The sequence below is a fragment of the Struthio camelus genome, chromosome 9, assembly GCF_040807025.1.
Source record: "Struthio camelus isolate bStrCam1 chromosome 9, bStrCam1.hap1, whole genome shotgun sequence".
Classification (NCBI taxonomy): domain Eukaryota; kingdom Metazoa; phylum Chordata; class Aves; order Struthioniformes; family Struthionidae; genus Struthio; species Struthio camelus.
This window is the reverse complement of record NC_090950.1, coordinates 28,335,817-28,350,969: the sequence shown is the minus strand read 5'-3', so window position 1 is coordinate 28,350,969 and position 15,153 is coordinate 28,335,817. Positions and strand designations below refer to the sequence as shown.

The window sequence follows — 15,153 nt, the reverse complement described above, 5'->3', positions numbered from 1 at the left end:
GGAAAAAAAGGAAGCCACTTAATGGATCACAATAGATCTGAGCAGACAGATGAAATTTAAAACTTCAGCATGAGTGCGATTACCAGCTAAACATATTCTAAATCATTTCCTCCATATGCATAATTTAGTTTGATTGTTTAGTTCTGTTTTGCAAAAACACTGTGCAAGATGTTATCTTCCAAGTGTCTTTGCATTTCATTTTTCAGAATCACAGAACGTCGCATCTTTGTATGCTAATACTTTCTGTTATAACATAAATCGTACAAAAGTAATGCTGGGTATGTTTTCCTTTCTCCCCTGATTCAAGTGAATTAATATTTTCAATATATGGAAAGAAATAATACAAGATCATCTTATTCAAAAGTAGACCTAAACTGATTATAAATCACATGCATTATTCTACTCTGCTTAGAAGAGAATGAACACACTGTGACTCGTATTCTGGTAAAATATATTAGTTTGTGCCACTATAAACAGCCTTCTCATTAAATTTAAGTTTAAGGTAACAGTAATAAGGCAAGAATACAGACTGTTAAAGGGGTTCCTGTGAATGATGTACATAATCATTTGCAAACAGATATGCAATTTACTTTGACATTTTCACATCAAAATCTACTCACCTATATCATGGGATTCTTTATTTACTAGTAAGGAAATATACCTTAAAATAAATCTGTGAAATAAATTGAAAATATCAGTATTTTATGCTCCCTGTTCCCTAATTATGTAAAAGCTTGAATCTGACGAAGTCCTAATTCAAAACTGAAAATGAGTAAAAATATTCTAGTTTCCCAGAATATATTTATATTTTCTAAGTAATGAAGTATTAGAGCAAGAAAATACTAAGTTCAGTCCTGTAAGTATGTAGGCATATAAATAATATCACTTCACTGCAGATTCCTTGAGAGTTAAATATTCAAGATTTTGCAGAACTGCACCCTTATTTTTCTCCTCAAAATTTAAAAAGCTTGTACATTGGTACAATATTCAGAAAGCAATGCATGGTGCAGATGCAGAATTCAAAGCAAAAGTCTTTTTCTTAGCCCTACGATTAATGCAGAGCATATGAACTCAGATAATTTGCATCTCTTTGCCCTGATGTATATTTTTCATCTCTGAGCATGTTTAAACCAGTTAATTTGATATCCTCTTTGTGATTCAGTTGTTAATTTTACCAGCTCATTTATTCGGTTAAAACCTGTGCCTATTCTGAAATTCAAAAAATAAAATAAAAAAAAAGTAAAGGAATTATAATTGCTTATAAAAATCCTGTTTTGAAGCTTCCTTCTTGGAAAGATACCAGCTAAGACGAGTGCTGGTAGGATTCACTTCTCTTCGCTGTTATTACTGATTTGACTAAGCATTTCACAGGGGTAAATACCCAAATCATTCAAGGAATGACTGACACGGTATGACATGTGGTTAACAGCCTCACCATGAGTGCTTGAGACACACTTTGGTTTTAGAAGTTTTACAGATGCCAATGAAACTTTCAAATATTTTAGATGATAATTTTGCGCACTCTTCAAAAAAGTTTTACAGCCATGTCTGAATCATTCAAAGAACTAGGGACGAGAAAGGTTGCTGTAACCACTTCTTTCTTTTTTTCTTTTCCTCAATTGATCGAGCTAAGAGTTTTCTATATATATATATCAAAAAAAAAAGGCATGTATAAAGCTTTGGGATATTTTAGCAAAATCAACGTAGTGTAACTTTGCTGACAGCTTGTCACATTTCACTGACTGTCTGTCTGGGCTCCTGCGATAACATCTGCATTCACTCAGGGCGAGAGCTTACCCTAAGACAAAAAAGTGGGCCCTGCCGCATAATGTTCCATCATTCTGTCAGCTCTGACATGTCATCTGAATTTTTTGAATCACTAAACACTTTTGGGACTCTGGTCCTTATTATCTTTCCTTAGTTTCTATACTCACTCTGCAATGCTGAAAAATGTAAAATGTGCAAACAAGGTAGCGGACGGCCCGGGCTTTTTGTCGTCTAATCCTTAGGCCCTCATTCATGCTCACTGTTAATCTCTTAAGACATTATAAAACTGTTAGACAAAGAAACGTGAATACCTCTGCTTCTCAGCAGAATGGGAGGAAACCAAGGAAAATCTGGATCATGCTAAGCTTTTCTTTTCACCACAAAAATGGTAACTTAAACCTGTTGCATCAAATTATTTATAATTCCCAACACTAAGGCTTTTTTCCCCCCCTCCAATGGAACAAGCTCGGCAATATCGCAGGAGGGGGAAAGCGACTGCCGAATTTTCAAAACACATCAAATGTGTCTGTCGCACGTGAAAAAAAACCAACACGAAGCGCATCAGAATATGGGCAAATTAGTTTCTCATCCCTCCACTGTTTAACGTGTGGCGTGGTATACGGCTAATAGCGCTGTCAGGAACGCCCAGACGTACTTTCCAGAACGTACGTGATACCCAAGGAACCGGGGCCGGCTCTGCGGGAAGGGGGTGCTGGGGGCGGCGGGAGCGGGCGCAGGGCACGCCGCCGCCAGAGCCGAGGGCCCCGCGCGCGTCTGCCGCCCGTGAAGGGTTCCTGCCCGGATGGGCCCAGGGCCCCATTTCGCATTAATCCAGCTCTGCTTGGAGCCGTCTGCTATTTTTAGGTCATCGTTTCACTCCTCCTGACTCCCACTGCTGAGGGGAACATTAGCATGTGGACAATAGCGAGTCAAGCACCTATTCTAAACCTATTCAAACATATCGTTCAAACCCATTAAAAATCACACCAGAAATGATACTGTTGCAATCAGCTAAATTTTATTCAGGAATGCTAGGGCTGAAAACTAGAATTTTTATCTTCTCCTTGTGCGAGAAAAGTGCGTTGTTGTAATGGGTGCTGGGAGCAGACAGTGAAGTTTTAAAAGTGTTCAGGCAGCACAGCAGTACTGGAATGTGAATGCCAAAGACAAACACTAAGCTGAATCACACCACGAGGATTTCTTTACACACAAAACAGCTCCTGTTAAAATAGCAGTTTACAATTAATTTATTTAAATTAGTGTGGAAACCAGGGCGTTATTATTTCTACTTAAAACGTGTTATTCAGCTTAGCTTGCAGCAGCAGGAGGGAACAGACTAACTTTGAGGACAGCCTGCAGGGACAGACACTGAGGTGTTGCCTTTTTCACAGCAACGCTAGCCATCAAATCGGGGAAACGATTTAAGAAAACCACTTTTGAAAGTAAGTGGTGGTGCTGGAGGCTGGTAGGATTGAGCTGCTTTGCAAAGTGCGCCTCAAAGGTGGCAGTGTTTCAAGCAAAGGAAAGGACAGCTAGGACGGCACGAGCAAGACCGCATGCCCCAAGAGAAGCATGAAGTCAGGGTGCTCTGCTGTAGGAAATTAAAATGCATGGAGGTAGTAAGAGGCAATCAAGGCCTGGTTAACGGAGACTGAGTACAAGATCAATGCTGAAGGCAAAGATGACCATCGCAGCAGTGGCCTGCTGGAAGAGAAAGTGAAGAAGATGAGGCCAGATAAAAGAGAGGTCTCTGAATGAGCCCTAGAGATGGGCAGGTCTGGCAAAGGAACGGCTTTGGAAGAGGTTGTGCAGAAGGAAATTACAGAGTTTATCACCAGCCTGACCAAGCTGAGGGAGGATCCCTGCTGGCCATAAGGTGGGGGGATTTGTGCCATGGAGGATGGTAGCACTGCCTATGGGAGGGACAAGAAAACAATTATAAATGATGAGAGACGCGCTGCCTGGGGTCAGCTGCTCGAGGGAAATGCCCTTTGAGACCACGGTTCTTCAAACAGGCAAGAGAAAAAGGCATCCTTGCATAGTCCTGCAGGGAGCAGGGGCAATGCAAGATATTGGCCCATATGCCAAAGAGAAAGCATATTTCACTCAGCCGGCAAAGAGACTGAAGCACATCACAACTTTCATTTTCTGCAATGGGGTGAGCACCAGCTTCCTCTGCAGACATGGAGTTTTTGACAGGAATCTTTCTCTTTTTTAGTATTAGCAAGGAAGAGAGAAATGGGTTTTCTGCCTGCCTTTGACTGCTCATTTCAGCACCTAATCATGTGAGTACTTTTAATAGATAGATGCAAAGTTAGCATTAGCATGAAAAAATATGTTTTTCCATGTTCACATGCAAATATTGACATGTGGAACATATATGGAGAATATCACTAAATGATTACCTGAAATTTGGCTTTAAATAATTTTTTTCACTAAACATGGTAATGCTGAAGCTATTCCTTACTCAAACTTCCGTTTTGTGACCCCAGATATATTTACATTTTTGCATAAAATCAGCATTACAGCCATGTTTTTGAAACTTCCACTGTGACCCACCTGCTCTAAACCACAGTAATACTGTGACCACGAATCTCATAGGAAACACGAATCTCCAGAACGGGAAATTCAGAGAGGTGGATCGGTATGGCCCCATCCCACCGTAGACTGAATCGCGGGGAACCTGCCAGCTGATCTCACTGAGCTACACAACCGCACTATTACTATCGGAAACCAACACATCACAAGGAAACATTGCACAAGCCTGAGCTGAAAGTCTAACATGCAAATGTGCCCAAACTTAATTTTCAATAAAATATACATGCACTAATAGCTATGTTTTTAGAAAGCCCGTTTACCACATGAGGCCATTTCGAGAAGATACCAGAGTAACGAGCGCTGCTCACAGAAAGACTGAACGGCTCTGCAAAGGCCTCACGTAACATGTAAAAACTCACCAAAAGGGAAAGAAAGACTGTTTCGCGCATGTTGCCAATACACTTCATCAAGTTAAGACTAAGAACAACACTTTAGGAAACCCACTATACGCCAGAGCCCCTTTATGCTTTAGGCTTCCCCTGATGCCTTTTGATGCCTGTTATGCCTTTTGTAGGATCTTTTACGTCTTTCCATGCTAAATGCTCTGACTGCACTTTAAAGGAAGGCCTAGTTAACATTCATATTTTTTCCAAATTAATGCTTACTGTATGCACCAAAGTTAATGTGATCACATAAAATTGGGCTGGTTTATGACAACCTATGTCTTCACTCCTGTGTGCCACCTACTGTTCAGCTAGAAAATATTACAGCTGTCATGTCAATAAAACGCCATATTAATATTCTCCAGGGTGGAAATACCCTATTACCCTTTTTTTTTTTTTTTGGTCTCTTCTTTACTTCCGAACGCGGCTGTTTGGGAACGCTAGCACAGCCCCTTCTGCAGGCCTTAACAAGCAGGAGTCTTTTTAGAGCGTAGCCATATCTTTATTGGACCAAACGCCCAGATTTCAGTAGTAGTGTTAAATCGTGTGGTGGTTTAAATGAGAAACGTCAGTGCTGTATCCTTTGAAGTGCATGCGCTCATTTGCATTAACAAACATTTCACCCTGCGCTGCCTGCCTAACTGCTACCTTCCTTTGCTTGGGTTTAACGAAGACCCTTTCTCCCCCCACGAACGCTCTGTCTCTCCGCTGCGGGTTGAGCCATCAAGACACACCTTTGTTTCATTTCACATGCAATTTTCACCTCTGACCCAAGAAACTAGTCTTAGGCTTCCTGAACTTTATTGCCTGTTAATAGACTGCTGGCTCTCTTTTCAGCAGTCATAGAAATGGTGGAGAGACATTTAATTGAAAAGACGGACAAAGCTGGAGTCTGAAAGGCAAAGTCGGTATGGTTTAAATAAAAAAAAACCCAGAAATTATATGTTTGAGGAGCTTTGGATATTCTTTACAAGTTTGTGCCTCTTTACACAAATAAGAAAGACATCATTGATTTAATTATCTTCCCAGGGAACAATAGTATAATACGCTGAATGGTGCTAAATGATTGATCTGGTAATTCATCTTCTGCTAACAACTATCTACACATTTTGTTTCTCTCCAGTCCTCAGACTGATGACATTAGCAACAATGTCACGGAGCAGTCCTGGGCTCTCATAAAACACCCACAGATGCTCTTTCCTGCCAGTATTTAGGGACACATGGTTATAATTTTGTCTGTATTTCTTTGTCATAGATTACTTTTAACTACATCTGTTCAATTAAAGTAAAAAAGAAAGACACAGCTAAAGTCCACCGGCTTTATCTCAAAAGTAGCCCTTCTAATGAAATAGGGAGATTTAATTTTGTAAGTGTTCTGATGAGTGAGAGATGCCTTTCTGGTTTTTCAGAAGTTCTCTGTTTTGTGAATAGTTAGGAAAGGACATTATTATAGCATAAGGATATTATTGTACAAGGAAAGGCATTATTAAAAATGATTTATTGTTCTGTGTTAGGAAACTTATAGGAAAAGTCTGATAATATATTAAACTTGTTTATTATGGACTTCACATAATTTTTGAATAATGCAGCTTTTGCTTTTGACAAGAGCAATAAACTCTGCTGGTATAGACATACGTTGATTATCCCAAGTCAACTGTGTTGCTTAAAGAAACATGCCCAAACAATCAGCTTTTGACAGCTGCATCTCTTGTTATTTACAATAGCCATCACAGTAATAACTCACCATTTCTATATTAATAAGGCAGTGAAATTTATTATAATGGTATTGAAAAGTTATTAAGTACTGCATCCCAAGTGACAAAGTACCACAGCACTGTCACTATCCAAAAGCAGTTGCCCATTCATCACAAAGCTTTCCAGATGGTCCTGCATCTTTATCGCTCCCAGGTTGGTGACATCACCTGTTCACCCACTCAAAATTGATGATGAAAGCAAACAGATCTATCTTACTTACATTTACCAAATCAATTTAATTTTACAGGCCGCGGCTTAGTGACATATTGACTGTTTTCCTTAATGGCATCTACTGTACTTAATGCAAAGAACTCATCTTTGAATCCTGGCGTGCATAATGTGGCATTCCATAATACATTTTTTAACATATTTATTTAATGGGAAGAATTATGATTGTTTGTCAGTTCTGTTAGATATAATTATTATTCTCTTCAGTTCTGTCTTTTTATTTTTCCTTCTGATGTTATCTGCCTTAATGGCCAAATTCAATTTACATTCTTTGTCTTTTAAAGGGACATCTGACATCTTACAGTGATTTTTCTTTGTATTTTGAAAATCTCACAGACTTACTCCAATTCTAGCTTCTCTCTCGGTTTACTGTTGGGCAAAGTGCTACTGGATTCAGATAAAGTTTACCTGGGTCACGTATGAGTTAATAAGAAACACCTTATTTGGAACAGGAATACTGATTCCTGAAATGTCCTCCCAGTTCTGCTTTGAAGAAGATACCAAAACTTCATTCTTCCCCTCCACTGAAGAAACAGAAACAGGGGCTCCTACCTCTAAGCCCACGTGACCCTTATGGTTTCCCTCTGCTTTCCTCAGGAGTTAACTCACTAGCTGATTAAACTAAAACTGTGGCAGTTCTAGGGGGATGTATATACCGTCTAGAGACCCATAGAAAGGCTCCTCTGACTCCAGGGATGGAAAAGACCACGCTGTGAAATGGGTGATTTCCTGCCCCCAAGGTCAAGGGCACAGTGGAGCACCCATAGGCACAGCAGAAATAGGAGGTGTCACAGTAAATAGCTCAAGATTTAACTGAGGCAAAGGCCCTACCTTGCCTTTTTTGGAGAGATTTCAAAATTCACCATTGTGCCAGGCCAGAATCTGTTTAACTTGATCTAAATGCAGGCCCTGCACGACTGCACCACGGGAAGTGTGGGCGCCACTGGTGGGCCCGGTCCTGCCGCGTCCCCATCGCCCAGCCCAGCCTCCAGCAGCCCCCGCTTGCCTGCGCAGAGCCCTTGCTGCTGGTGGGGCAACGCTCGCTTTCAGCTGCCTCAGCGGAGGTACCAGCGTGCCAAAGAGCTTCGCGGTCACTTGTGCTGACACACGGGAGGTGGCGGGAATGCGTGGCAAGGGCGGCAGGGAGAACAGGGCTTCCTCGCTGGCAGCAGGGTGAGCCGAGTCTGGCTAGAGCCGCTGGGGTAATTTGTGGCATGCAATTTTCCAAGTTTCCTGAAAACAACCTCAATCTCTGCGCCAAAGCCCGAGTTTTGCAGATCTCATTTCCTGCTTCCATTCCAGTTCACAACAACATCATCCAAGTGGGTGAAGATCACAGTCTTGTCCAGGATCCTAACAGAAATCGGGGGTTCACGAACCACTGACCTCATGGCACAAGACTTTGCTTGATAATGTTATTCAGGGAATTAACAAGGAGAACTGAAGAACTGAAGTAAGGAACAGGGGCGAAAGACAACGGCAGACTACTCTGTGTGTTGTCCCCATGTCCTAACACTCTACCATCCACATCAAATGACCCAAGGGATTAACGGTTCCCTCTTGTTGTCAAATATAGTTAATTAGATCTGAATCACAAGTCCACCTGCTTGTATCATGCTATTCAAGGACCTGATGTTTCCTCATTTATAACTATAAACTGTATGTCCGCTGTGCAGGGAGAAAGCTGGCATTAATAGTCATATATTCTGCTCAAGAAGCATCTGTCCTCCTAGCTGACGGATTCCTACAGCTGCTGTAGTGCCTCACTTAGTCACAGCCACAGCTCAAGACGTGGATGCAAAGAAAAGAAGAATTCAGACTGGCAGCATTAGCAGCACTGTAAGTAATGTCTTTTTTGTAAGCAACTTTGCAGGGGCTGTCATAAGCCCCCTCACACATACTCACCCCAGGCAAGATATATGGGATGAACTCCATCCTATGTGGCACTGAACACTATGTCCCTAACACAGAGCTTAACACAGCAGCTAAGCACATGCTTAACTCAAACACCTGGGTAATCCTTTTGATGATAAGCCCATGCTTAAGTGCTTTATTGGATCTCAGCCAGAGTGCTCTATGCCTTGCAAAGCTGAGCTCCAAATGGGAGAAAACATCACCTAAGTACTGAAGAAAAGGTAAGGATGTCACCCCCACCTGTAACTGCCAGAAACAGATGGTCTGTTGCCCTGGTGGGAGGAATACGTTATCTGCAAACAGATTGGCCTTGTATTGATCAGAAGAGCATCCATCTCCCCATTACAAAACAAATGTATTGCTTTTAAGTTCAAATAACAGAATCGTTCACTTTCTGTTTCTGCTGTAATGATAATTTTGCCAAGGTCCCCGAAATCCTTGTGCTGCTGAGATCCGTATGCAAGGACAAAATATAGGTGAGGATTCTGCATTATACTTCCCCACTTTCCAACCATCTGGTCTAGAGTGCAGTTGCTTTACGTGTTAATGCCCTTAAAGACCATTCAAAGAAAAGTCAAGATGTGGTCTGTAAGTCAGTGCAGTGATCATGAAAAGTGTCAGACAGCAGCAGATATTTAACAACCAGACCTACTCAATATCCTGAAGGAAAATAATCAGAAGTGGTGAAGTCTTGGTTCCTTTCATTTTTCCCCTTGGAAACGTGCATAATCTACTGCTCTATCACCGTGTGTCTTCATCAAGCTATAAGGAAGTTATTTCACTATTTGAGTCTGCAAGAGAGAGAACCTGGGCTGACATTACCGGCTAAATTCATGTCTGCCCAAAAGAAGAATTTCATCTTAGGAAGGAAATACATTCATCACTGACCTTTCTAATCACATGTAATCCCATGACCTAGAAATGACCATATCTACATCTCAGTGTTATTCTGTTCTGCAAAACTATAACATGTTTAATTTTGCAGAAGCAACCCCTGTCTATCAGTCTAGTTTACATGAAAGCCTCCTCTGAAGGCCGAGCTTAACGTTTGTTAGTCCCTTCACACGACCAGGTGTCCTCATTTTAAGATGTCTGAATCTCATGCCCAGTTATTTAAAAGATGCTTCATTTTATTTTGTTTTTAAAGAAACAGATGCTGCTTTCAATTTTTTAACATAGATTTTCCAAAGGGAGATCCAAAAATGGAGGTTTACATAGGTATGGAGAGAGGAATCAACCCGTAACTTCCATTGATCACAGTGGAAGTGTTCAGGTGCTGAGAGAGACCGTAAAATCTAGCTGTCTGTTTGGGCGCTATAACATGGATTTGGGAATACATACTTTAGAGTCCAGTTCTGAAGTCCTAGGTCCTTTTGTAACTTACTGTTTATCTTTCATAAAGACAGGTGGTACTTTAGGAAACCAAAATCTCGAGGCACACCTAAATTTATATTTAAAAAATGCCAAAGGAAAGCTAAACAGTACAGAATGGACACTTAAAATTACAAATATTCCAGTCCCCCTATATCAGTGTGAAACCCTTGCTCCAGCACAGTGTTAAAGAAGCTGCCCAGCTTTCCCCAAAGAGGCACATCGAAAATGTTAGGGGGACAGAAAACCAAATAGCCTCCTAACTTCCATTTAAAAGTTATAAGGAGTTTCAGGCATCAACTCAAGTATAAACTACTAAATCTCAACCTCAGTGCTATGAAAGGAAAGCCCATTCTGCTTTATGATCAGATTATACATTATTTTATAAAGTGCTAAAATAGTTTTTACTTCTATTACAAATTTTATTTATTAGAGTTTATTGCTCCTCTTTCTACTGTCCTAGTAAAGAAATCAAATAAACATTTGAATAAAAAGTTCTGCAGAAAAATTGTCCCTATGAACGTGATTTTGAGATTGCCATAACAGTAAAAGACCCGAATTTGAATATTTGACATGCTCTGGAAGACCCTGGTGGTAGATAGGTGCATTTGCTTTGGTGACCTATTTAAAGGCTTTCTTTGAAATACTCTCCAAGCTGTTTTTCATAGCAGGGCATGAACTATGATGAAATCACTAAATTCGTGTTCTTTTGCTTTTGTTTAAGAAATTACTGCCATCCCTTAAAAGCTTGTTTTCTTTGTTGATTAAGAAGCAGTCAATTTTCCCTTTTTAAACAATCATTGAGCAACAGCCACCCGGCCCCCTCGGATATTCAGGCTGCCGGCAAATACTAAAACCGCAGTGACAAACTGCAAAAAAGCTTGACCTTTCCCCCGTCCGGCGACCCCGTGTTCGATTTGTACTTTAGCTAACCAATACCTGATTAGATAATGCTCAGCTCTAGACCCACAAAATGTGATAAAATTCAAATTTATGGCTTTTCATTTAAACTGGTCTACAGCACTCTAATCATGACCGAAGCACAACTATATCACAACAAATTTTCTTTGTCCCCAAGTGCATTTTATAGCTGAAGTATACGCGTGGACACAACAGATGTCGTTTTCTCAGACTTGCTCTGACAAAACTCTGCCTCGATGCCAGAAGGACTTTTGCTCTCTGGGCAAATGTATGACCAGGCTCCATGAAATTCCTAAGCCTAATTCCTAAGCTTAGGCAGCGGCAAATTTTTCCGCGTCAACTACCTAGCTACGAAACTTAAGAGCGGCAATTCCTCTCGCTCTCATTTCTGTCCCGACCACTACAGGCTCATCCTAGTATCAGCAGAGGTGGACTCAAGTCACAAAAACTGAAAGTCAAAAGTACCTCAAAATTGGAAACATCCAACACTTTTGGAAACATCCGGCACAGTTTTTGCATGGGGCTTTAACATAGTCTATTGTAAACAAGTCCTTTCCAAAAATGTATCTACAGTCCAAATTTGGATTTAGTTATAAGCTCCTCCTTGCAATGCATGTGTAGGGTTTTGGTTTGGAACTTTCTAGCTTAGGACTCTAGGTCACCTAGCAATATTAAATAATTGCTAGCAAGGAGCAAATCTTCCTTCCCCCAAAATATTTTTGATATAGTTAAACCAATCTTTTTACTAAAAAAGGATCCTTCCCTACAGCATCTTCAAAGTTCAAACACCATTGTGTGTTTAGAGGTTTCTCCTTAACCTCAGAAAAATGCAGACAAAATTGAAAAATTGATTTCCTAATAGCTTGATCATCTCTATTGTAGCTGTAGGGGAGTCTATTCAAGAGAATTAAATTAGCAATGCTGTAATCCCACTGTGTGTTTTCCTGAGTGGTGCACAGGTGAGGTGAACAAAAAAGTGGGACATAGTGGAAAGAGTTTTCTGGCCTATGGAACCAACAAGCGCTTTCAGCCCGTTCAGGGCCCATGTCACTCGCACTCGCACTCGCACTCGCACTAACCAGCAGCAGTATCAGGGCAGGCAGCCACCATCTGCAACAGTAAAAGTTTGTGCTTCATCTCCTTTTGTAAGTCACCAGACACGGCTTACCTTTATAGCACCAGGAACTATCCTAGGATCTATATATAATCAAACAGAAAAGATGACAACAGCTAGATCAGTGCACTGATACACCGTATGAAGTGACTGAGATCCACAGTTAGTACCATAAGGAACTTTGGCTTCATCCTTTCTCCACTGAAAACAATGACAAAATTTCACCTTGATATCAGCAACAGCAAATTGAATCCACCACACCCGTTTGCTAATTGAAATTCTTGCACCTTGCAGGAGAAATGCCCAGTTTCATGAGAGTGCCCATTTAGGTAGAAAAGTTAATTTTCCAAAGAATGCATTTAAACATCAATAAATGATACCTTTTCTCCTCACCATCCCACACTTTGAGCCCACACCTGTGCCCAAACGCTGTTAGCAGATTTTTTTTCCTCCCCTTTTTTATACCAAGACGCAGGTCCGAGGAAGTGGCAATTTCCAGACCAACGTGAGGACGAACGTTTGGACCGGGACAAGCACTGGTAAGTGTCTTTTTCAAAGCAACTAGATTCACCACATCTGTCCTTTAGCCTTAATCTTCAGTACTTGCAATTTTGCTCATTGTGTAAACTGTGTAACCAATATTTGTCTCCCTTCAATTACAATAAATGTACTTAACTCACTTTTTGGAAAAATACTCTGTTTCAAGCTTCCTTGAGCACTGTTGGAGTACTTCTAGATGAGTGGCCAAGTTGCAGAGGGAGTTGACTGTGATTTACTTCCAACACTTGTCAGTAGCTTCTCCCTAGCTGGTCCAAATACTTACTGCTGTTCAAATGGCATGAGTCCTACAGCTTGAGAGTGATTTGGTGTGACATCTGAGCTTCCATCAGTATCCAGATATACTTCTCTTGTTTGGATTTTGTAGCTTCCAAAATCCTAACTATTTGAACCATAAAATCTAGTCTTATTATTACAGTATAGTATCAATATCCATGGGTGTGAAAACCAAGATGGGTTTCCCTTGATTTCAGTGGGGCTACTATGCGTTACGCTGCCGGATGATCCATCCTAAAATGCACTAATTTTGAAATGTGTTAAACCTGCATTTACGGTGGTGTCTCAGCAGTTTTGCTCAAATTTCTGTTATCGATATCTGAGTTTAATTGTGGTGTGGCTAAAAGTCAGCTTTTATGGTTTCCTTGTGCCTTGTTCAAAGAATAAAGATTTCTCACCAGCAATTATATTGCATCAGGGTCTGTTAACTTTATAGAGTTCTGCCAAGTCTATAATTTCTCTTGACACTATTCTGTCATATTGTCACAGGTCTCACAAGTGTTTAAACAAGTGGATGGAAAGTTTGGAATGAACTCACTGGGTATTTATTGATAGTTAAAAGCAAACCAAACATTTATTATCCGCCATATCTTTGAGGCTCTGCTCCACAGTAAACTCCATTTTTCCTGGGAAAATGAAACTCCCCGCTATCCAAAGGTCAGTCGTGCCCCTGGAGAGTCATGCAAACGAAGCACTTCTCCCCTTATCAGAAACCCTGTTATCCAAAGGAAAAGTACAGATGGAAAACTAAGATTGTACTCCATTTCTACAGCACATTGTTAAAACTATGAATAAAACTATGAAGGAATGTTTTTGTGTCACTTTATACCAACATTAAGGAAAAAACATATGATCTTCTCCAGCCCAGAAGCCACATCTGTGCCACAGGGGTCTGAGGATTCAGGTGAGGGGCTTGACTAACATGCGATTAGATGACTGGCAACATGAACTGCTTTAGATTTCAGCACATTCAGACAGTGTGAGGTGCTACGGACATTCTCTAGTGCCAGATGCGAGAGAAAATATCCTTCCCACTACCCCAAAAGAGAAAATTCAGTGCGGAGACACTTGTGAACACAGGGCAAGGAGTGCTAAGACAATCTTTGTCCCTAGAGAGCAAGACTGCAAAGTGTGAGCACTGCCAGCTGCTCCAAAAGGGGAAAGGGGACCACAGGAATGCGTCTGGCCATGGACCTGCAACCTGGCCAGCTCCATAGGATTATCCAAGTGAGGAACAACCATTGCCCCCAAAAGGCAGGGAAAGCGAGCTGCAGCCACAGTACTCGTCGAAGTAGGCCTTAAACTCCTTCATGAAAAACAACATTTCTCAGAGCATCTGCAGAAGTAACATGATCCACATCATTCCCACGTGTACTAAGTTTATGACACTAGGATCCAAACATACTTTCGCTGAATTAATGGCAAAATTCCCACTAACTTAAATGGAACCAGGATCAAACTCTTAGCATTCAAAGTCCCTGTGTAGCACAAGGTTTTGCAACACTAATTTAGCAAACGGTAAAAGATTTTAGGGCTATTCTAATTGTTGTAAACAGAAAGTGGTGATCGACAACACCAAAAGCAGCACCCAATTTCTTTTCAGACAGTGCAGGGTTTACGCTTTAATTTTTATGCAGAAGGCACCACAAAGCCATGAAACATTCTCAGTGTACACAAAATATTCCCCGGCTACTGCAGGATAGAACTCAAATTCTACAAATACCTCTGTGTTTATCGACATTCAAGAGAGTTCAACAGACCGAAAGAATGTTAAGTGTCTTACCTCCCAACCGTAACTGGGATCTTTAAGGTGTGGCCTCTGCTCTCCTACAAAAGGGCCAAACTTTTCCCCTACTTCAATCTTCCTTTTGGTCCATATCCCTAATCCTGCTCCAGGAATGTTGGATTCTCGCAGCTCAAACTCTGAAGGAATGGGAATGTCATCAGGAATATATATTGGAGCCTTGTAAGGAGAGCTCTCCTTTGGTGTGAAAGCTTCACTGGAGGTTGCTGGAGAAGACGGCTCTTGAATGCTGAGGGATGTTGGACACTGGACATTTGCAGCTTCTCCATCAGCTTCTGGCACTTCCTCCAAAGGAAGTTCAGGAAAGCTTTCATACAAGCATTCATCACCTAAAAAATAAATCCAAACATTGGGATTTAAAGGAGAGAAATATACTGACAGATTTTGTATATGAATCTCCTTTAGTCTGCACATGAAATAGAAAGGACAGTTCACTAGGCTGACGACACCTTCATCAACCACTA

General features: G+C 41.0%; 1 protein-coding gene across 6 annotated transcripts in view; it reads right to left on the bottom strand.

The window, feature by feature from the left end:
• MECOM (MDS1 and EVI1 complex locus) overlaps positions 1–15,153 on the bottom strand; it is a 377,863-nt gene that overhangs the window by 193,900 nt on the left and 168,810 nt on the right. For all 6 annotated transcript variants that reach the window (XM_068954368.1, XM_068954365.1, XM_068954367.1 and 3 more), the window contains exon 2: positions 14,669–15,018. In XM_068954368.1, the coding sequence (XP_068810469.1) occupies positions 14,669–15,018 (350 nt within the window). The remainder of the gene's footprint in view (positions 1–14,668; positions 15,019–15,153) is intronic.